The sequence below is a fragment of the Sipha flava genome, unplaced genomic scaffold (genome assembly GCF_003268045.1).
Source record: "Sipha flava isolate LNK unplaced genomic scaffold, YSA_version1 134_pilon_pilon, whole genome shotgun sequence".
NCBI lineage: Eukaryota > Metazoa > Arthropoda > Insecta > Hemiptera > Aphididae > Sipha > Sipha flava.
In genome coordinates, this window is record NW_020271760.1 from 1,421,613 (window position 1) to 1,446,903 (window position 25,291).

At 29.7% G+C, this 25,291-nt stretch overlaps 1 protein-coding gene across 1 annotated transcript in view; it reads right to left on the minus strand.

The window, feature by feature from the left end:
- Nucleotides 1-9,749: 9,749 nt before the first annotated feature.
- The window catches only part of LOC112679303, a 264,484-nt gene continuing 248,942 nt past the window's right edge, over nt 9,750-25,291 (minus strand). Inside the window, exons 18-25 of the mRNA XM_025549052.1 lie at nt 23,376-23,688; nt 19,418-19,618; nt 19,194-19,344; nt 18,317-18,545; nt 15,737-15,866; nt 15,414-15,549; nt 14,444-14,647; nt 9,750-10,804 (exon numbers count right to left, since the gene is read on the minus strand). Coding sequence (XP_025404837.1) covers nt 10,164-10,804; nt 14,444-14,647; nt 15,414-15,549; nt 15,737-15,866; nt 18,317-18,545; nt 19,194-19,344; nt 19,418-19,618; nt 23,376-23,688 — 2,005 coding nt within the window. The 3' untranslated portion in view covers nt 9,750-10,163. The remainder of the gene's footprint in view (nt 10,805-14,443; nt 14,648-15,413; nt 15,550-15,736; nt 15,867-18,316; nt 18,546-19,193; nt 19,345-19,417; nt 19,619-23,375; nt 23,689-25,291) is intronic.

Consider the following 25,291-nt stretch of genomic DNA (forward strand, 5'->3'; position numbering starts at 1 on the left):
GTTTCTTAAGCTTTTTAGTTGGAGGTGAACCATCAGACATTTTAATATTTTACTAAGAGAAACAATTGTTAAAGATTTTCACAGATTTTTTTTTAATTTCAATGACATAACATTGTTTAAAAAATATAATTAATCAACAGACATGAGTAAGTATAGTTTTGGAAGTTATTTCATAATTTTTTAGTTTTGAAAAATTCTGAATAAATGGTGGTATATACCTGTTTAGCAGCAAAATTATGCCCAGAATGACTGTAATATTGTGCGAAATTCTTCTTTTTTATTGAATTAATTGATTTTCAGATTGAAAATAATTTTAAAATATAATTACAACTGACTGTACATCAATAATTAATTGACCGGGAAATTGAACAACAACAAAAATAATGATAACGGTTTTGTGGTTAGGTCAGTTGCGTAAAATTATGTTTTGCTCTTTACGTTGCAGCCCGTAGTAGACTGATTTACATTGCACAATATTTTGTAATACATTAAATTATTGAATTTAGTCATTTTGTCCGCTTAGTTACAACCACGATTATGGAATTATCATGAACCAATCACTTTACATGTGAACATGGAGAATTTCTAATTTAAACATAGATTTCGTTTTTTTAATAATAAATCTACGTTTTTTTTATATATTTTATTTAATATATTTTAGGTGATAACAACAAAATGATAACGCGGTGCTGTAATCGACTGCGTATAGACCACGTATATATATATATATATATTAATACATATTTAAATATATAAAATTTTATGAATTTAAATAATTTTTTTTAATGGTTTAATGTATACCTGTGGAATAGATAGACTTTTACACGACGAGCTTTGATTATCCGGCATCAGAGTTTCTTACTCTCCGTCTTATAGCGCGATCTAGTTTTCAATTTAATAGCAATTCGATATTTATTTAAAGGGGTTGATGTCGGCATTTACTAAGGAGTAAAATTTAGGCAATTAAATGTACATGTGTATCGGCCTTGTGCGAATCTTATGCACGTGTGTAAACGTGTAAATCGATATTGGTGTGGGTGAGCTATAAATAGCATGGTATATTGATGGCACGAGCAAGGCCGTCCCAAGGTTTTTCGGGGCTAGGGGCAAATTAATTTGGGGACCCTTCGATCATAATAATAAGATAAAATACTCGCTGAGAATAACAAAATTCTTGCAAATGTGTTTTTTTAAACCTTAACAGATCAAGCTAATTTAAATTCATGTACTGCTTTACAAACTTACACAATAACATTGAATATTATTCATATTATTTATAATTTAATCGCTCAATGAAATCGGAAAAGTCGCTACACGCTCACACGCGGCGCGATCTTAATCGCCGAAATGCAGCGTGTAAAATTGCTCAGTATAATCGAGGCTTTATTATTAATTATTATTCATCAAGACTTTATGGGGGCCCCCTAAAAAATATTCCAACAATGGTGTCTGGAGAAAAATGCCCCCCTCTGAACAGCCCTGGATGAAAGGGGCGTGCATTATATTCTTTATATTTACCGGTTTTATAAGTTACCCGAGCTCCCCTAAATACGTCCTTGCCTTCAACAGTCTATGTTCATAAGTTTTGGAGATTCTAAAAAGTGAATTTGACAACACACGAACACAATAATAACGTGACATTTTTTTTTTTTTAGTTTACTTTTATTAATTATTATAAATTTTAGAATTGTATTAAACAGAAACATAACAAAATAGATAATGACGTCATTCCAAAAAAAACTTTGTTTTTTCAAAGAGAAATTGTCGAATAATTATATACATTATTTTTAAACATAAAATATTTTTGTGTCATTATACCATGATGTTGCTGAGAGTGTTTGGTAATCAGAGAGTAAAAACAATTATTTAGTTTAGATGCACACATGTGTAATTAAAGTACGCGGTGCCGTTGCGTGACCGCAGCAACTTGTGCACATGTTCGTTGTTCTAACGTGCGGTACCGCTGCGAGGCTGTACATAAACTTACCGAACGTGACGTGTCGTTAGTCGCATTTATTTTTTTCGTCGGTAAGGAGGTCTGTAAGAAAAAGACGTACGTATAGAATATATCTATTTGTTTTTTTTTAAATAAAAAAAGAGACGTTACTGAGTATCTATAACCCTACATCGATGATAAGTCTACGAGAGGTGATTTTGTTTTCGTGTTTAAGAAAACATCTAGTGAAGTTTTATAACTACTTCCTTACTTCCGTACGAGTATCGTTTGACGAACTTGCAGACAAAATAATTGATATGATCAAGTCTCAAGATACATGGATGACACGTATCTCCATTGGAAATAATAGCCAAAACCGGCTGCAACACGATTGCGCCCCGATCCCTATTTACCTGATAAAATTACAACACCATTGCACACCAAATAATGATATGTGTATATACCATGTATAATAATTTATGAACAACATGAAATAATGTATACAATACATACTTTCTACATATAATTTTCATATACATGCACACAAACTTATTACCTATTAATTCACAATTTTCCTTCCCAATTATTTCAGGATTAGGACTGTTAACAAATTATCATCGTTGGCTTGGTTAAAAATTGTTTTTTTCTAAAATAAATGTATGCTAAATATATACTGACATGTTCAATAGTCGACATTTTTTTTATTAAAAATTGTTTTTTTTTCTATACTGATAATCATTAGTCAATATTTTATTATAACTTTTATTAGCTCAATCGACTTTTCATTTCGATTTTTAAAAAGTGCATTTTCTGAATTAATAGTTTGAGTGCATGTATATGCAAATTATAGAAAGTATGTATAGTATACATTATTTTATGTTGTACATAAATTATTGTACATAGTATATACATATATAATTTGGTGCGCAATAGTGTTGTGATTTTATCAGATAAAAAAGGATCGGGGCAAAATCGCGTTATAAATTTTTTGCGCAATCGTAGTGTAATTAGTCGGGTCAAAAAAGAAAAAATTGTGCAATCGTGTTGCACCGCAAAAAAACCACGAAAGTCCCAATCCACGGTAATCTTTTTTTCAGATCTTCAGCTCTATTCTATACTTCGGAATGAAGTTTAACTTCACCGATAAACAGTTCCATATCTATTTCATCGATATTGAATAATGTTTTTTTTTTTTTTTGTTGCCATTTTCGTTATTTTAGTAAAAAATTATATCGAAAAAAATGTTGTGGTGCGTGAAAAAACGCACGTCTGCATCACACGATTTACGAAAAAGTACTGTTTGCCGGAGTTGCCAGTTGATAACACGTGTACGGTGAATTTACGGCGAGACGGGAACGTACAGACGAAACAGTACGCACGTGGACGTACGTCACCGCAATGTCAACGAAACGTCTTGAGCATCCGTTTCGTACTTAGTATTTATAATCCGAGTTCGGCGCCGCACGTTAAAAATATCGTATACGGGAGAAAAATCAAAATTCTTACTTTTTTCATCACCGTGTACAGTTTTTAAAACGGTCGTTCTCAGCCGACACTGTCGGCGTACTGTACCGTATACCGTTTCAAAAATCGATAGGGTAAGGGGCTTTACCATACCGGGTAACATTGTATTATTAATTAATTAATTTTGAACATAATGGACTTGTTCAGTGCCATTATATGGTCAAAACGTTCGAAAACCGATGGAATAGTTTATATAGGTTTTATTACTTCACGCTAATTGCCTATTTATATGCGATCTTCTGTCCTTTAAGGTTTTTCGATGAATTTTCAATTTTAATTTTGATTAAAGCAATGGGATCAACTTTCGATTAATAAATTAGCAATAGATTCGGTTTTGATGCTACAACCATTATTTTAAAATATATATATATGTCGCATCCTCATAATGAAATCATTCATTTCATGAACTGGATGTCCAGATAAAGAAATTCGTCCAGATCGTGAATTCTGATGAAAATACATTATATAGACATCCATTTCATGAAATACATATTATTTGTATTGTGTACTTTGTGTAATTATTATAAAACAAGATTGTAATGTTATTTAGCAATAAATAATAGCTTACATACCATATTTTTCAATATCAATAAAGATAATAATGTTTTAGCCATATCTATATTATATTTGAGTGATATAAAATTTTTATTTCGGTAATTCCATATCCGATATCAAACGAATGTTTCTTTATCGGATGACGGTTAACGGATACCTCCTAAGTTCAACAAATTACATTTAGTGAGCGTTTGTGTCTAACACAGGTACTAGGTATTGTGCTTGCAGTTTGTACGTGTATTTATTATTTTATAAATAGATAGTATGCATAGTAGTAATACGAAATACGGTTCCCAAAAAATATTTTTCGGCAATATTTACTCTCCCTTAACATTTAAAATGTTATAAGTTATAATTCAATTTTTTTTTTAATACTAATAAAATTAAATACCATTAAACATAATTAAATATTATGTTAAAAGGGCACACAACACAAAAAAAAAAAATAAATAAATATTAAGTTAGTTAAATATTCAGAAATATTAAAGACGATTTTGTCAAAATTCATATTAATATTATAATATTACTATAATATTATGATGTATATTTTTTTAATTTTAGCCTTGAATATAGTACATTTTATAAAATTTAAATTTAAAACAATTTTTTTTTTAAATTAGATATTTATAAACATAATTTGTGTGATCACGGAATTAAAAAAAATAGGATTACATAAAATGGGAACAAAATATGGTTTAATTAAAGGATGGTTCAGTTATGTTCTGTATGTAGTGAATGTTTGAAAAAATCAACAACTCAATTTCTAACAACTGACCAAGTTGATAAAAATGTTGAATTTTCGGTGCGAGAAATGATTAAAACAATTTCAGGAGGGTAAGGATTTTTGTCTTGTTTGTGCAAGACAAAAACTCCTTGCCAATCAAGTAGGTGTACTTGTTTTAAAAACAATATGATATGTAACAGTCGATGCCATAATCATTTATCGTGTAAAAATAAATAATAAAGAAGAAAAATATATATAGGTATAGTTATGAAGTATTAAGAATATTTCATAATGAATGCTTCATAGGTAACACTGTTGTTTATAAAAAATAATATACGTATGAGTATGGTTTATAAAAAATAAAATAAAAATATAATGTAATATGATATAATTTATTAAAATTATAATTATTTTTATATTTTTGTTCATAGAACAATATAGAAAAGTATAGTTATAGTACTATGATATGTGGTTTTATAATAATTACACAAAGTGCACAATATAAGTATTATCCATTTCATGAAATAGATGTCCATATAATGTATTTTCGTCAAAATTCACGATCTGGACGAATTTCATTTTTTCAATTTCTATTTGGATATTCAGTTCATGAAATGAGTGATTTCACTATTTGGATGTGACATATATACAATTATTTCGTTTGGGCACTGAAAAGATATTTTTGAAAATTATTTTTCGTTTTATTCACAGAAAATCGATAGTTATTTGTATGTTATATTAGACTGTTCAATAAATGTTAATTATGATAAAAAAAAGTAAATTTATGTTTTCGGTTTGGATATTTTATGTAATTTTAATTAATAAAAAAATTATTTATTTTTATAATCATTGTGGATATGCTATTCCTTTTGATGGAAAGTTTGAAAACATTTTACGTTCTATTTTTATATCTAACCCACTCGTGTAATTATTGGGGAATATTATCTTAAGTGCCAAATTATAGAAGTACTTATGGAATTTATTCATCATCTTTTCAAAGTGCAAAAACCGATTCTGCCATGTCCCCCGTCCACCCTTAACGAAAATTTCGATTATTTTTCCCAAAATCCATACTACGAATAACAAATATATTGTTGTATAAATAACTGGATGTTTATTATACCCGACTAAATGTCGTATGCATACATTTAAAAATAAAAATCTGTAGATTATGAAGTAGTCAACCTACTCGTATATTAATAAACTGTACAAAATTGCTAATAGAATATTCAAAGCCAATTTATAGTTTAACAAATAATAATAATTATCAACTAATTTAAATTTAATTTATTGTACAGAAAAATTGTTTTCTTTAATTGTTGATCAAAATATGTACGTAAGACTTATAAATTGCATTAAACAATAAGAAATATATATTTTTTTACTAGGTACTGAGTTTTACTTTAAATTTAATAATTAAATTGTTGTGCAAAAACATTTTATTTCTATTTGTTATCACCCAAAGGGTAATGGCCATGGCATGTTGAGAACGTTAACTATTTCACGTGATAGGCGAAAGGGCCCTCCACCAATCGTTGGTGCTGCATCGTGGTCTAAATTGATAGATATCAAATTGAGTAGGCACCTAGAGGGCGAAAATTTGCGGCCGATGACATCACATATTATTACTAATATTATGAACACGGTGGCATAAATATATATGACGGAGTGGTACTTATCTTCTAGCCGTTGTCACGAATAGAGATGTCCCACTGGAAATGTACCTGGTAAAAGTTATTTTCCCCGGGAATTTTATTTTAGATTACTTTTCCAACTTTTCCCAATATTACGATTATTATTTTTGTACGCGATATATAAAATTGTTTTATTTTGAAAGACTGAATGCAGTATCTTGGTGTATATTAATATATCATTATTAATTATTACTAAATTTGTACTTAAAAAGAGTTTAAAAATATAGTTTTAAAATATTTAGTATTAATTGTACAATATTTTAATTTAAGTCTGAGAAATTATCCAGTTTAACAAGAAGTTAAATAATATTATATGAATTATTATTATTAATTTTTTTCTAATTATTAGTATAGTTACAAATAATATAAAAATAAAATAGTTTTGAATTTTAAATTAATATAAATTTTAAGTTATAACTATTTCAAAACGTCATATATAGTCAATTTGAAAAATAATTAAAATAAAACAAACATTTCCTACACTTTTCTGATATGGAGAATTTCCCGGAAACTTTTCTCGAACACGTTTAAGATTTTACTTTCCTGGCAAAGTGCCCATTCCTAGTCACAAATATTTCCCTAACCTCACCCAATCAAAATATTGATATGTTCGTGTCGATGTTGTCTAATAATTATTCAATTACGAGTAATGCTTATTTGTGGAAATATTATCCTTTAATAATTGTTAATTATTTAATAACGATTGTTTTTTTTTTCTAATATTTAAGTCCACATTACTAGACAATAAAGGGAATTCTTTTTTTATTAAACACAAAAAAATACCTTTATGTAACATGTTATAAAAGTAGATCATTTGTTATAATAACTGTTGTTCATTATTACGAACTCTTAAAGCGAACACGGTATTATTTTTTTCTGTTATTAAAGTTAATCCCTATATAAGTCGTACTTATACGTCATATTATATTTTTATATTTTACAAAGTAAGTATAATTGAAAAGAATACTTAATGTTTTCAATGTATTTATTTGACTTAGATACACTGATAGAATGTGGACAGATATTTAAGCCAATTATCGCAGTTTACGACCCCCCGAAATATGTAGTATGTATACTATCATTATAACCGAACAACTTTATATAGAGCAATAGATGTTCATACAATGTCATACTATTATGCACTTATCTAAACGTGGATGGTGGATTAATTGTATATTGTACATAACGAATCGTTTCGAATTACATTTGTACGATTATCATATGACTTAATTGTACTTCAAAAGTTGTTCCGGGTGAGTGTATAAAACACACACACGTACCAATGATATCAATATCTATGTATATGATGCGCAAAATATACTTTAAAATATGAAAAGAAAGTAATATATTCGACAGAGGCGTACGAATAAAATGCTTTTGAAATGAGTATTTTGATTTTCGCGTAAAAAGAATAACTAAATTCGAATAAATAGAATTATCTCAGCAACTAGATTTTATGTGTTTTTTTTTTTTTTACCAACAATTCAAAAAAATTAATCAATTTGAAAAGGTTGTACACCACGTATGCAATAAAATAATAATAATATAGACATACGTGTAACGACTGTTCTATGACTTAAGATTTTTGAACTTAATCTATGCCGGTCACCTGATACAGTATTATAAAATATTACCGGTCGATGAAAATATTTAAAATAACATTGGTATAGAAAAATATCATAATTAATATTTGTAAAAATATTGATAGTGTAAATGTATAATTATTAACAACAGTTGAATTAAACAAAATTATTAAATTATATCGGTTTCTTTACATTAGAATGATTTTTAGTTAGAATCATATTTCATTATTGTATGGCCAAAAGATACAAACATTTTCCAAGAACATAATAGCAGTCCTAGTTAATTATATGTATAGTATTAGTGAGATATTTAATGGGGCTGAAATTCACACATAGTATATTTAATACATATTATTTATAACAAACATTCTTAAACGAAAGTCATAAGAAATCTCTATTAAGGGTGTTAAAAGATGATCGTGGAGTGCAATAATAATCGGTTAAAATTATTAACACTTTATTTTCATATTCCACGGGATTTATTTGCGGAAGATTACTATGTATAAAATATATTTTAAAAACGTAACTCTATTTTGATTAAGGGCACGAGAAAAATGTAAACAATGGTTATCCAATATACTATTATGAAAATTACATGGTTAATCCTATTTTAATAAAATCGAAGATTAAGTAAGATCAGTGATCTATTTGAATTAAGTTGATGGATTTATTTCAATATTTAGTTACAATTTTACGAACGTCCTTTGAAAAGCTTAAAGGTTTATTATACCATAATATAAAAATAAATTGAAAATATAAATGTTTCGGCAAATTAACATTTGAGTGTACCTAGAATACAGAAGATGTAAGTACAATTTGTTGACAACAGCTAAGAGAATAATTTTCTAGAAGAAAATAAAAATATTACTGTGAAAAAAATGGAAGGACGTACTCGTAATTCATTGATTGTGATTTTAGGTTAGTGTTTTTATGTATTGATCGACCGACTGCACTTATTACATGCAAAATAATCATCTTAATATTTTAGTTGTACAAATAATTAATGAATTAATTATGAACAATATTGGATCAATTCATACATTTTATGACGATAGAGCTGTGAGAATCGAGTTCCCAAATTATCAGTAGTATATTTTTCAATACGTTTAGATACATATTATAATGTACTATGATTCTGCGAATACATTATCCGTACACATGTATTGATGTGCAGTACGTGACGATATATCAACCGTTTCACGTTTAAATATAATCAATATATGTTTATTTTTCCTTAAAAGTTTGTTCGACTATTTGTCCATGGTTTCAATTTACATATACCTATATTAGTTGGTAGTTTCATAACATTAATGTCAAAAACAGGCACAAATAAACATGATTTTTTTTGTTTATTAAATAAAACTTCCTAGTAAAAACATGGCATTTTTATGTATATACATATACATATTTTTACAATGCAGATGGATTTTAAATTTATTGTCTTTTTAGAAAAATAATCGAAAATCAAGTTTTCATTCAATACTCTTGAAACTGATAAAATATGTTTTAGGCACAATTAATTTTGATATCTATTTGATATATAATAATACTAAATTACGGGTGCCCGAGCAAAAATTCACTTAAAACCAATTGAAAAAAAAAAAAAAAAATTAACAAATGTTAGAATGTTCGACCAGGCCGATATTATTTTGGATTGTGTGCGTGAAATACGAACGAAAATAAAATATTACAAAGTTGATAAGGACTGTAGGGAAAAAAAAAATTAAAAATCATTTGGCGTACAAATACGGTTTTTACAAAATCAATAATCATTTAACAATAATACCTGCACAGTTGTACATACAACTCATATAGGAACAATAATATTCAATAAACGAACATTTAAAAATTACGAAAATGGTATCGAAATGTATGGACATTTTACGTTGAACACGGAGGCAATCGTTTGTCGCAAAATACGTCACGATGCAAAAGGGTGCGCGTACAGTATTTTAACATGTTGAAAACAATTAAAAAAAAAAAAAAAAAAAACAAAACGAAAATGATTTAATAATATGTATGCATTGTATAATAATTCGAGAGAAAGGATTTCCGCAGATCGACGACGAGAGCGAACGGGACGTAGACGACGTGAAATGCGTTTCACTCGCGCGTCCAAAACGTTTCCGTACGATTGGCAATCGTCATTAGAGTTTCGTCCGTTTTTTCACCGTCACGTCGGCGACCACGTCCGACTGCTGCTCCGGATTTCTGTCGACCGACGGGTCCGTCAACGTCTTCCGGTTCAGCAGATAGTCCAAGTCCTGCGATATCCGGTCCAGCACGTCGTCGGAGACGTCGGCCGAACACTTGTCCGCCACTTCCGTCACGGGCTGCTGCTGCGGCTGCCGGCACGGTTCCACGTCCACGCTGCACACCACGATCGTGGGCACCTCGGACTTGTCCGCAGCGGCGGTGGCCATCGCGGCGGTCGACGACTTGACTAGACCGACCTCGACGCACACGTGTGTGGCCAACATGTCCGGCGGCGGTTGCACCACGCACCTGATGGACGTGTCGCTCCCGGCGGGCACGTCCACGAAGTCAGCCTGCACCAATTGCCAATCGTCCACGATCGCGCCGCCGCCCGCGCCCGCGCCTCCCACGTTGTACGCCGCCGCCACGTCGGCCGTCGTCTCGAGCAGTGGCGAGCAACTGTTGCTGTTGTCGCCGTTCCGATAACTGTTTCCGTCACCGCCACTGCAAATGTTACCGTTACCGTTGCTGCAGTTGCCCCCGTCGTAACTGTCGTCCGTTTCGTGGCCGTCTATCGACTTTTCCTGGCACCCTGTGCAACAGTAATAGCAATCGTAAAACACGTATCGAAAAACTAAATCGTTGCATTTTTAGCTAAACGGCACCGGAATTCATTTTATTTTCTTATAGGGAAATGATATAAATATAACCGGTGAATAAAGAATTAAATCAGACATTTACTAACTCGTTGTTTGCATATAAAATTCTTATTATAGACTGTAATAAATACATTAATGAAAAATATAAATTGTAGATTGTATAGAGTTGCCTTAAATATGTGTTTATGTATTTCTCATTAAGACAGTTTTGATACAGCGAGGAGTCGAATACTGGTAGTTAAATTCAATAACTAGTAACTTCTGAGAAATGTAACATTAAATGCTACGAGCGTATAGCGCACGTGGACTTGTAATTATTATTAATTTTTTGAACTAAACGATTACGCTCAGTGTAGTTTCAATTCGAATATACCCCATTAAATCACCAGTCGAGTAGAACGGGGGTAAACTATAATCGGATTTTTTCCATGAATAAAATATGGTTACATTTAATACGTAGATTGTAATATTCACATTTCGCTTTAAATCTTTGACAGGTAAAAACCGAAATGTTTTGAAAATATTAAAAGAAAATTAAAAATATTTTCAATGCTGTGGATAAAATAAATACATAAATATGTATATAATTATATTTTTTCGTTTAAAAAGATTTAAGTTTAATTATACGAACAATATTATATTTAATTATATAAAATATTATATTTAATTATACGTACACTTAATATTTAGTAAATCCTATTTAAAAAGTAAGTCAATTAACAATATTGTGTTCAATAATTTGTTCTCAAAACGAAATGGGATCCAAAATGTAGTATTATTTGTTCTTATATGTATATCCTATATCTTTAGGATGATTATTTTACACTTATTTTTTCGCTACATTTTCTATGCGTTATAGGTTATTTAAAAATGAAATTAATTAAAAAAAAAAACCTTATTATCAGTCACTACTTTTAATTTATAATTTCTGAGTGAGTGAAGTAAATTTAATCTCTTCGTGCATATATTTTATAATATGTTTTAAAACGGTACATACTTGGTTTTAGATTTTTCACCACCAAAAATCAATAATATGAGTAAGATCAGGGATAAAGATATTCAGTTTTTACTGGATTTAGAAATACCGAGTGATTCAGAATTAAGTTTTTGTGGAAGCGATGATGATATGGATCATGAAGATGCAATTATAATAGGGCCAAAGGAAGAAGATCAAATCCTCAAAGAAATCAAAGAAATGGAAGACTTTCAACGAAACATGATGACAGAATTAGAGAAAGTAGATGAATGTATTGCTATTAATGATATAAGCGTTATTATTATTATTATTATTAACAAGTTGTTAAATGTATTTTATTTTAATTTTTATGTTTACTAATTTGTTAAATATTTTTCAGAAAGAACTGATTAAAAAAAATTATATTATGTTATTATATATATTTTTTTACTTTGTAATAATTATGTACAGTGTCCTCAAATAAGGACATTTAATAAAAAGTGATTTTTAACTTGAATTAAAAAAAAATAATTTTTTTTACATTTTTCCTCAATTCCTTAGTACATGTACGTTGTGGTAAAAATAATTTTAAAAACAAAAATTAAAAAAAAAATTTTCATGCATGAAGAGGTTAATAATGGGCGCTGCGGATAAAAAATACCGTAGTAATTTTGTACATGCCGGAATTGCAACCAAGTCATTAAATATAGTCGATAAGGCGTTGAAAAATGTGCATTTCGGAATCCAACACTAAATACGGTTTAGTTCGTACATGTTAAGTTTTAGGTTAGATTATTTGAAATACGTCTAATGGCCGTGGCCAACTTATAAATAATTTGTCAGAGGCAAGCATTCGATGTAATAATATCCACCTCTTTTTTGCTACCTTTCCGCAGCTATCCTTAGAAATAACATACTAGAATTTAGCGTCCCATAAATAAATTTTATTGTTATTAATACTGTATTGTCAAACTATAAATACTAATATTATAAGAGAAAAAAGATTGAACCGTGATACATGCGTAAGACGATGATTGAAATATATACTGAAATGTTCTTCAAAAATTATTTTAAATAACTGGACTGTTAGAAATTTAATTTTAAATTCATATTTTAGTATACTTAACTATGCTTAAAACGTACCAATATCAAGAATTACGCTTTCTGTTGATGGGAAATTTGAATATCCATCTATTTTTTTTCGTAACGTCTTTTCAATAGAACCATTTAAATGTCTATATAATTATAGTTATACGTAGCATATAACATATATATATATATATATATATATATAATACATTTTATTTATTTCTTAGGTTCTTTTTATCACGTAGAAGACACTATCGGTACGTTTATACAATTTTTTCGATCTTATCATCACTTTAGTCTTTGTGATTAATAATGATCATCAAACGTGATCACAAAGAGATTTTTAATAATAATACAAAAAAAATAACTGCTGTTTATATTTAGAGAACGAAGATCTTCATGTATGAGATGTAACTGCTTACTCATAGTTACCATTAAAAATATATTTGTTTCTCTAGTACCTATAGTGGAATTTTAATAAGGCATAGTTTCAATAAATTTACAGATTTTTTTTCGTTTATTTCGCAAAAAAAACAATCAGTTGTGTAATAAAAAATACTATAAAAATTAGCTTTTGGTTTATATACCACTTATAGTGTATATATTTTGGGTTGTAAAAGTTAAATTTGAAGTTTTTTTTTCAGATTATGTATACAAATTTAATATTTTATCCTTTCATAAACCTTAACAAGTTTGTAAGTTTTTAAAATGTGATAACAATAAATTATTAAATCAAATTAAATGTAGCTAAGGAAATAATGGCATCAGATAAATAACTTTATCTTTAAGCGATTTTCATGTACTAAATGTGTTTGGTTTATTATATATTACATAACGAGATAAAGTTCATGTATTTTTATTATACATGTTCCGAACGTTATATACAAGTATATATATTTACAAATAGAATAATAACATTAAAAATGATGACGAATCATAAAAAAGCAACACAACGGTTTTAAGTGAGTTTTTTATTTTAAATATATTAATGCTTCAGTAGGTAACAGCATAGCTTGGAATTTGCATGAGATAAAAGTTATTTGGTAAAGTTTGGTTCAACTTTTGATCTATACAGAGTGATTTTTTTTCAGTATTAAATTTTCATATTTTTAGAATGATAATGTGTTTTTATATCTTTATTATTATTTTTATTGTTATCATTATACATTTTTTGGGCTCACGGAGTAGATAATGGTTTTACAATGTTTGAGGTTTTTTCGATAACATAAGATTAAAAGAGCTCAAAATGTTTCATATAAAGCTGCTCTATAATTGAATAATATTAACTACTTATTCAAATAATGAAACTGGACGATCAAAAGTATGAAAATAATATTTATCTTCTCGGAAAAATAAGTAAAATTATAAAAAAAAACTTTAAAAGAATAAAAAACAATATGCATTTACTTAATAAAAATAACTAAAATACATATCTCTAGTTTATACTAATCAAATTGTATAAAATTACTGGGTATAAAGAAAGTAAAAACAATAATGTCAAACATGAAAACTAAAAGAAAAGTCTTACCTGTAATTAAGTCATGACGAAAAGTTACAGACTTCTTAGGTTCAGTACTGTTATCGAGCTTTTTTAACGAACTAGTAAGATTGCTAACGATTGACACTGGTTTTTCTTGCGTGATAAAATACTCTTGTGGATTATCTGTGATTTCCAATATATCACTTTTCATTGATTTTTTTATATCGTAATCTATAGCATCCTTAGAAAAACCTATAACGCACAAATTTTAATTTTTCAGAATTGGAATAATCAATGATAGATTTATATTAAAATATTATAATTAAAATAATCAAATGTTCACTGTTAATTTTAATTTGACGATAAATTAATTGAATTTTTTTTGTATTAGATATAAATTATTCTAACCATTATAAGAATTTGTTTTCTTAATATTAAATAGTTAAAAGAAAATATACTCCCAAACCCTAGGTTAAAAGTATTAAAATAAAAAATATGCTATTTTTGATTTTATTTGATCTCACATAATCTATTTATTTGTAGCATTGATGTTTAATAAAATAATATTGACAATTATACTTTGCATTTTTTTGTTTTGGCAATTTAAAAATCAAGAATTAAAAATTCATGTATTTTAATTTTTAAACATCACTCGGTATCAGATATTTTAAAATAAATTCGTGCAAATATGTTTGTAAAATATCATTGATATCGGATATCCATATATGAATTAATTTTTTATCCATATATGAATTTATTTTTTAAATCCACGAGCTGTCAACTTTTGTATGAACACTGAATGTTTACGATATGTTGTTTTTTATTCATAATAATCATATATGAAAACGGTATAGTGCAGCGCAGTGACATTTTAGAAATTAACTATTTGACACGTTGACACCCTCGTAAATTAACAGTATTAAACTGACGTAGCTTCCGGTGTAATATAATAAGACCTATCTCCAACAATTGTGAATAAGCCGTCGTTATTGTATCGTTTACGTAGAATTGTTCTTACAATTCAATGGACTGCCGTCGGAATCCGAATGGTTGTCGTCGAACGATTGTTGTGGCTGCGTCTTCGATCGGTATACGGTTCGCAAGTCGAATGGATCTTCCGAATGCAGTACGTAGCAATAAAACACAACGAACCCCTAAATAATAATCGGACGAACAATTAATATGCGCTCGCATGTTTTTCATGCTCAGTAGAAAAAATTATAGTTAATAAGCTGTAAGGAATTAAATTACAACGCTATGAAGCTATCTGGTGTTGAGATGACTGGGCACCGCAGTCGGGAGGGGAGGGGTGAAGTTTTATGAGGTAATATGTACACTTACTTTTAAGGCGCACGACGAACTGAAAACGTATTTGGAAAAGTCTTCTTTGTATATTATGAGCAAGATACTGGATACGGTTGTGACGATGACCATTAACAGGATAATCACCGATCGCATGATAAGTCCCATCCTACAAACAATAAGTGTACAAAAATATTTATTATACATGCGTAACATCGTTTTTGAACGCAAATGATCTCGAGAACAACGAAATATGCGAATTTGTCCAATTTCATAATCTACATGTTTTTCGAAAAGCTCGAGAATGTATTAAAAACTTTCTTACTTAAAAATAATATGTACATTTGAAGCATGTTCATTTACATGAAGCAGTGCTTCATATTATATTTAGAAAGTTTAGTTTAAAATTTCTTTAAAGTATTTTTAGAGCAAAAACCCGGTCTTATAACTGACATTTCAAATAGTTTCTCTTGGTAGATGTTATAAAGGAAATAAAAATTGTACTTGAAAAAATAAATTCATATATTTTTTTTAATCAAATCAAATAGTATAGAATATAATATAATTTTAGTTTTACTAAAGTCAATTTCTATTAATAATAAAACGCTTTAAAAAATTATATTCAGATCATTGTATATTGTATATATATATTTTATATGAAATATAAATATAACTTGAAATTTATAAATCTATTTTTTTAGATATTTATTTATACTATATCGCATATATTTATTATTTTCAATGATAAAATTGAATAATATAAGTTTATTGGTTTACATTGGTATATTGTTGGAAAATAAATGATTTTATTGGAAAGTTAATTTAATTTTTTAAACTGCCTTTGAATCGTTTCTTTCATTCATTATATTTAAAAAGAAAATCGAATTCGCTAGAGTAATGGTAATCCGTATTTTAAAATTTCTTCTATACATACAGGAAAATTAGAAAATCAACTTTTCAATTATAAAGGTACTTATCATAATGTATACTTAATCCATAATATAATATTTGAAAACTTATGTTACAAAAAGTTATGTATATAAAATTGAATAAATTATATTGTTATTAAAATTTACAATTGATTCGACAAAAAGGCATTGATATGAGTACATATTATATATTTTTTGATAAAAAGAATAAAAATTAAAAAGTTCTGTAGATATATTATAAACATTTTACTTTAAACTATTTCATCAATTTTTCTTTTAAATTAATTATTTTTCTTTAGACACCTTAAAACCAAATAAAGTAAACTTTAAATGAACAGTTCTAAGTCTGTTTTCTTCTTATCATCTTAATTATTAATCAATTATTTTCATAATGAAGTTAGTAAACATGTATTTAGTGAAATGGTTATATTAAAAAATGTAAACTATTTATTTTACGCGAGTTGATTATTGAAAAATAATCGAACCACAGATGTCTTATAGAAAATAATCAATATTACAATATGCACGAACGAAACATATAATAAAATTAAAAGAGCATAATGTTGAAAAGAAAAAAACGAATAAATTAGACTAAATTCTTAAACGAACATCTGATTTGATGATTTAAGGAGTTATTAATTGAGAAGAGTTGAAAACGGAATACAGACAGGATTATTTTTAAATTTTAAAAGGAAAAATGATTAGTTTGCGTATTGTTATACATATATATATTTATTGAGAATAAAATAAAATGTGTACATTGATTGTACATTATGTAATTTTAATATACACATAAATAAATATAACATTCAAATAATTTTAGAGGAAGTCACCTATTGGTAAAATCTCCTAACATTTATCATTTGGATTTAAAATAATTAAGAAAGATCACAGTTTCAATTACGTTTTAGCCTGCAAGGGGGTTTATTGGGAATATAAGAAGTAGTCATATTTTTGATGAGAGGATTAGTATTTGAGTTGAATTATTAATATTTTTAGATTACAATTATTTTCAAACAACACTAGTTTCAATGAAGATATTTAATATAGTTTACTTTACTAATTGGAGAATATTGTACTGAATATCTATTACGCCATATTTTTGTAAGCATCTATAAATTAAATTTTAGATTCGGTTTGAAGCGAGGAATATATAGATTGTATACTGTTTCCTTACTGCAAACACTTTTTCAAGTTGGAAATTCACACAAAAACACATATTACTGTATTTTATTCGATCAGAAAACGGACACAGGTGGGATCTATCTTGAAAAGGTCATTTATAGATTTTCTCAATAGTTTTTTTTTTTCATTAAGGAAAACCGAAAGCAAAACTTTTAAATAACGTTACATTCCATCTACCAAGCGTTTATATTTAATTTGATAGAATAAATATTCTTGTGTTTTCCTGGCTTAAACATTTAACGGAAAATTGATCAACCAAAAGTTACTATATATTTAGTATAATTATATTGTAATTCATATTAATAATTATGATTAAGACTCGCATATTAGTATAATTTGCAGTATATTTTTCGAAAGAGTATCGTAAAATAGTAACTTAATAAATAATAGTAATATTAATTAAATAATAATTTGTACGTTAATATTAAACAGTAATGCACTAAGAGAAGAGAGTATTCAAGATAAAACCACAAAAGGGCAATTAATTATATTATTTAGATATTACCTTTTTCTCATGCTGGCCGGCGTATTCCGTTGTAGCTTTTGTTTGATGAATTTCAGTTTAGGTATGGTGATCGATAAAACTGATAAGTACATAACCACCAGCAGTACGAACAGTATGTAATAGATATAAATGAATGCAGAGTTCTCCCATGACCACCACGGCCGAATAGGTTTAGCGCCGATAATATTGAGACTCAACATGATACTGAGCACAAACAACACGGGCGCAGCTGAAAATATTAAACCATCAAGGGTGTGTAATGGTAGTGATTTTATATTTTAATACATTATATAGAATTGAACATTAAAATTACAACTATTCAAAATAATTCATACTGAGGACGTTGTTGAAATAAATAATAATAATAAAAAAAAAAAAATTATAAAATGTAACAATGTTCTACGTTGCATTAACTCGCGTACGATTTTAACCAACAACGAATATTGAAATCGGAAATAATTCAAATAACAATTATACATTGTATTAAATACATTAAATTACATTACATTAAATGCATACATTCATTAAATAAAAACACTTAAGCTCTTACATTATCTAATATATTACGTTGAAAATTGAGTTTAATATAATATTTTCAACACGTTTCGATGATACGTTTTTACGTGCATCAAGTGTAAACAAGATGACGAACACTTAATTTTTGCGAGGAAAAATTGTAAGGGTTTTTTCCGCCTTCGGAAAATGATAAATAACGAAAAACTATTATAAAACTGTGGAGGTTGTATTGATAAAATGTCAGTTGTAAGTTATATAGTATGTTAAATTCGTCGAGATTAAAAGATTTATTGTGGAATTATGGTAAGAACATGGAAAAAAAACAACACTTGCGTGTAATCGACAAATAAATTATCCTCACCTGTAGCCAAACCAATGATGGGTAGTTTGATATTGGAAAACTGTGGGAAACTGATTATCTCCGTGTAAACGATGAGCAACTGACTCAAATGTGACGTTATCTCGACTATGGTCACTATTTGTAGGCCCAACGAGAAGTACCCGTAATCGTTCTGCAAGAGAAATCAAATGTCGTTTAAATATTTATGTTTTACCGTTTATTTTTTTGAAAATCGAATCCCTTACGTTCTTCGTAGCGTATAGAAATATGCACATCTGTGAAACAACGGCCAAGCACAGTTGTATCTTCAAGTAAAGTATACATGTTGGGTGTTTAATCCATTGCGTAACCAATAGAACCAGAGACAGTGCAGATTGTACCAGACAACAAACACATCCGAATATGACTATCACATCTTGTTTCAAATTAATTTGACCTACTTCGGTCTATGGGGAAAAAAATGTAAGCAAATTAATAAACTTAAAAATTAATGTTTGTTTTTAAGCTAAGGTTTAGTTTTTCACTTTTAATTATTATGGCAATCAGTCGTATACTGTTTTATAAATTAATTAAACAACAATTTTTTACTGTGAATTTAATGTAAAATAAAGTTTTATTAACGTAATAGACTTTTTGTTACATATTTCTCCGTTCACAATGAGCATGACAATTTTTTAATTGTAAAATACACCCATTTTTCCGGCAAATATATGATTTATTTTTTATGAAAGTTTAACAGGATAACATAAATTTAATAGATTAAAAATAAAGTAATGCTCGCGAGTTTTGTACATTTAAAGTTTAAAGTTTCAAATGTGATATAGAGGGAAACAATAAAAGTAAGTAAAATGATAAATACGAATATATATTATACATTTTTTTTGGCTTAAATATTATCATTAAATTAGTCTGAAAATTGTTTTTCGTTGGGTACATTGAAGGTTTCCACAAATTTTGCATGAGCATATGAAAAGTTTTGCAAAATTGTTTTTATGTAAGTACGAGTATATATTTATAAAACACGAAGTATTTATATTTTATACATATCTTCCCAAGATTAGAAGAAACTTTTATTTGATCTAAAAATTAAATTATAGTATAGTCTGAAAAAAATATCATAATCTCATCAATACTCTGCATTTTAATAAATAATTTTAATTGTATATGATATCGAAGAATAAGTGTAATACTTACACGTACATACTATACATGGTATATAATTTATTAGGGTATAATCATTTAATCGAGTAGCTTAGAAAAAAATAATAACCATTAAAGTGTGAAGTGAAATTTAATAAATAGAAAAAAAATCAAATCAAAGTTCAGTACGGATAAGAGGAATGATGGGAATATTCATTTTTTTTGTTTTTTTTTTTGTTAAGACAAATAAAAAAATCTGATACATAAATTAATTAATAAAGCAATAAAATATGTTGTATAATTTTCTTTAAATATTATTTTACTAGTTGCCACTCAACATTTATATTATAAATTAATGTATTTAAATGAAATACAACATTTTTCTTGTCTAATTTCACGATAAAAATAAATTATAATGCATATTAATAATTTTAAATATTTTTATTTATCAAAACTACGATTAATTGATAGTGATGAAGATGTGGAGTCGAGCGAATCGGATCTTTTTCTATAATAAAAGTCATTAACCACCCTTTAACCGCCATTTAAAATTCTTGCACACACCATTATGCATCAGTCTGAATCGTTGGGTTTTATTAAACACTATAGATTAAATAGTTTTACGACAGCAAAAACGTGCTTATGAAAGTATTATTCGATTTTCGATGAATATCACCACAGTTTATCTTTCGACGGTGTTGTTCTTTAAAAGTAATTTATGTTACGTACGTATGTTAACGCGTTTAAGTGACGAGAAGAAAAAATATAACTAATAAATATCGCAACTAGATGGTTGGCGGGTAAACGATACATAGCAAGTTATCCATTTAGGTTGGAACGAACGGGATGTGGATATGCGATTTTTTCGGGTGTCACATCGAAATGGGAAAATTCATCAACAATATTGTTGTTTTGTGCAAAAGAATGTTTTGCATCAATATCCAAATAATTGACTCTAAATGTCGACGGAGTTGTTGGTTAGGGAATAGGGTGCACTGAGATTTTTTCCATAACTCTTGCAAAGTTCTATTTTCTTATCCCGAGCTTACCACATAGGGAGTACGCAGAGAGACTCCTGGAGGTCAGTGACGAAAGGAATAGTTGCTGTCGACGGGAATAAATATGAACGTAGTCTAGCGCTCTCTTGGCTATCTCGGTTATTCTTAAAATTGTTACGATGAACATTTAATGAAAACTCACATGTACAACATTTTTTATGTCTTTTTTTTTTTGTTTTTTTATATCCAGTAATATACTCGACACAAGCAATGCTTCTGGTAAAAAAAATTCTTATAGCTAAAAAGTGTAATTATAATAAAATGGAATTCGTACTAAGTACAACGAGTACACTACTACATATATATATACTACCTCGAGTTAAAAAAAAAAACAACTATCGTTTATTATTGTTTCTTCGAAAATGAAATATTTCATCATCATTCAAAGGAGCTACTTACTGGGACTCATCTATACTCAGTGAATTCTGGGTATAATGGTATGATTGTCGTTATACTGCATCAATACTGAAGTACTTAGGTACTATTATTATTATTGTTGTTGTTACTACTATTATTATGAAATTACACGCTTACAAATTCTACGTAATGAAGTTTAAACCATCGTTGCACTCGTAAAACGCTAAGCCACAATATTTACCCGCACGTTGGCCCATATCCGTTTAGAATACCTATATTTCAGCTATTTTACACGGAGAATTAATAACGTTGTTCATGCAGGACAAGGGGTGGATAACGGTCCGTCGACTCGGAAGGAATTTTACCACTATGTAGCTGTTATTGGTTTAATATACTAATATAAGAGGCATGATGGTGTGCGTTAGCCACAGTCACTCATAAGTGATCACCGAACATCGTTCGAGTCTAGTTAACTCGTTAGTTTCCGAATGGGTGGCTGTCCGGGTTTTTCGTAACGAAATTCATGGGCTCTCAAATAACGTGTGTCCAGAAACCGTTATTAATAAAAGTATCATATTACAAGCCCATTTTCATTTCACCGTAATTTTATGCAGCCATAGTTGCCGAGGCCAATTATGGCGATGGACCTACAAGGCTCGGAATAAGCCCAAAAAAAAAAAAAAAATAGTTGCCGAGGCCAAGATCGATAATTAAAAAGAAAAAAAATGTATACTGATATAGTAGTATAGCAAAAAATAAAACATTTAAACGTGTCCGACATAACACGCACGAACTATTCAAGTCTGATGGTGATAGGCAACAAGATACGGTTTATGACAACACACAAATCGTCGTAGCGAAACGAAACGTGGATTGCTGTACGTGATACATTCGATAGTTGTGCATTCCACAACCAATACCGACGTTATACGATTTATTATGCAGTTGATTACCACGAGTTCTGGGTTTTTAGAATTCGGTTCCTGATGTATTACCGCCCACAGTATTATTATTAAGCGTAAAAGGAGTTTTTTTTTTGGGTATTTCAGAAATTTTTAGATTTAAAATGGAAATTTGAAATTTGATTTGTGCCCAAGCCAAATAAACGCCTGAATTACGTGATTTTAATACAAACATAACAAAAGATTGAGTGATCAACGGTAGTAGATATTATCGTATTATCGGAAACCTAACCAATATTTTTTTCCAATCAGCTTTGTAAAATATAATTTACCCCAAAAACGATTAAAAATAAAAATATTCAGTGCACTTTCTTGGTGAACAGCTTAGAACTTCGTAACGAACAAGAACATTTATTGGGGTTTTGTAGTGCATTAGTTATCACTGGCAGAGCCATTCCGAGTCATTTTTTTATCCTGAGGCAGAACTGAAGCAATGCGCCCCCTAGGTTGTAGGGTTGTCACACTCACAGCTTTTAATATGTATAATACGATTCGGAAAAATCTGAAAAATTGTGATTAGGTTTCTAGCAAAACAAGAAATAACATTTCTTAAAATAAGTTAATTATTCAATATTTTTGCGCCTCCAGCTTCAGGCGCCCAAGGCAAGTTCCTCGCTAGCCTCACCCTAGTTACGGTTCTGATCCCCTCGACCGTGGCGAACGTAATAAAATAGCCTGTTACTGACCTTGGGCACCACGCGGGCTAGGACGGTGAACAGACCGGCCGTCGGGCACCGACACCGGGTAACGTTGGATGACGGCGACCAATCGCCGAGCACGCGGCACGTGGACACGTCCCATTGGCGCACCGCGTTGGCCAGCCGAGACGCGGTCACGCACGTGACGTTCCACGTGCCGTTGCTGGGCCGCGGCAGCTTCAGGTCGAACTGCAGATCGGTCACGATGGCCGGCCAGTGCTTGCGTATCCGGCGGCCGTCTTGCGCCACGCTCACGGCCACCACTGGGGTCACCACGGTGTACTCGATCTCACCGTCTTGGCTGCAAGAAAACCAAAGATTAACGCGCGCAGTGGCTCCGTACGCGTAGTGCGTGCGCTCGGGGACGCTAACCCATAGCATTTTTTTCATTTTTTTTTCTGACTGACGACAATGAACATAATATTGGCTGGCGAACTCGACCTAACCCCCGAGCGTCGAATAAGCGTTCCCGGCCCGGAGATCTTGTACGCGCCGTGGACGGAGCCGAGGGTCGCGCGAATTTTGCACGTGAAACATAGTGGCCGGCCCGAAGTGTCAGACGGTGCGGGACGGGGAACGGCTGCGGCGTAAGATTTCGAACATGCAACAACAATGCTCGCGCACCGTTAACGCCGGGGCCGATTGCTAGGCCTGGCGATTAAATTTCGTTGCGCACAACGAGATCCGAACACCGTTGAAGTCCCCGAATAATTTATCGTGAATAATATTTCGCGTTCGCAACATAACATTATCTTAGCAGCACGAAATTTAATTCCCTAACGTGCTACCATTCAAAAGCCCCAAAGGTTTTCAAAAGGCACCGTCAAAGTTTTCGCAACGTGTTTGCACGGGTGCAAGATTTTATTCCCTTACGGTATTCGCTCGAACGGTAAAACGCATTGGCAGTGGTCAAATGTATAACTTTATATCGTATCTTATCGGGTTCATCGATTGCCACTTCTCCCCCCCCTCCCAGCACGCATCTAAAACTTCGCGAATCCGCGGGTCGATATAAACGAAAAACGTTTTTATCTTAACCGATTGAAAATCAAAGCTATACGTGGTATGTATATTATAATACCGAATGCATAATATATACAGTAGAATCCGTTTAAGATGCTCTCGCTTAATACGATCTCCTGCGTAATACGCTCATTTTCACGAGTCCCTTGATTTTAAAAGCGGTTAACATGTAAATGATAATACGCTTTGTATTCCCGGATAAACAGGGCCGTGGAGAGAGAAACTCAGGCCCTGGGGTATATCTTTATTTTTTTTGCAGTGTTAATTAAATTTTTATCATTTATTGTGTTTAATTTTTAATAATTTGTAGTTCCTAATTTCCGGGCCCTCTCAAAAACTCCAGGCCCGGGGGAATCCTCACTTCCCTCCACCCTTCTCGACAGGCCTGCGTATAAGATACTCTATGTCAATGATGTTATTTATTATACAATTAACAATCATAATAATGTACAATATGATTATTGATTCAATAAGGCATATAAAATTTAATAATAATTATATGTGTATTAGTATACTTGTAAAAATAATATAATATAAATGCAATTATAATAAAAAAAATCATACTTTAACGTAAAATTTTTATTAGTCAATTTTTTGGTTTTCCCACATAATAAGATTTCTCGTTGGGTAGAACAGAATTGCATACATTTGTCCTTTTTGAAAACACGATTGCATATGTTTGTAGATGGATAACAAAAAGGTGGATAAGAAAAATAAATACATATGAAATGGTATGCAACGTTGTCAAATTTACTAATTTTATTGTACTACAATAAATATAGAATATAATGCTATAATAATTCATAAAAAATATTAATAATAAAGTAATAAATAAAATGAGGATAGCTAAATTAAAGAAAAGTAATTAATAAATAAATAAA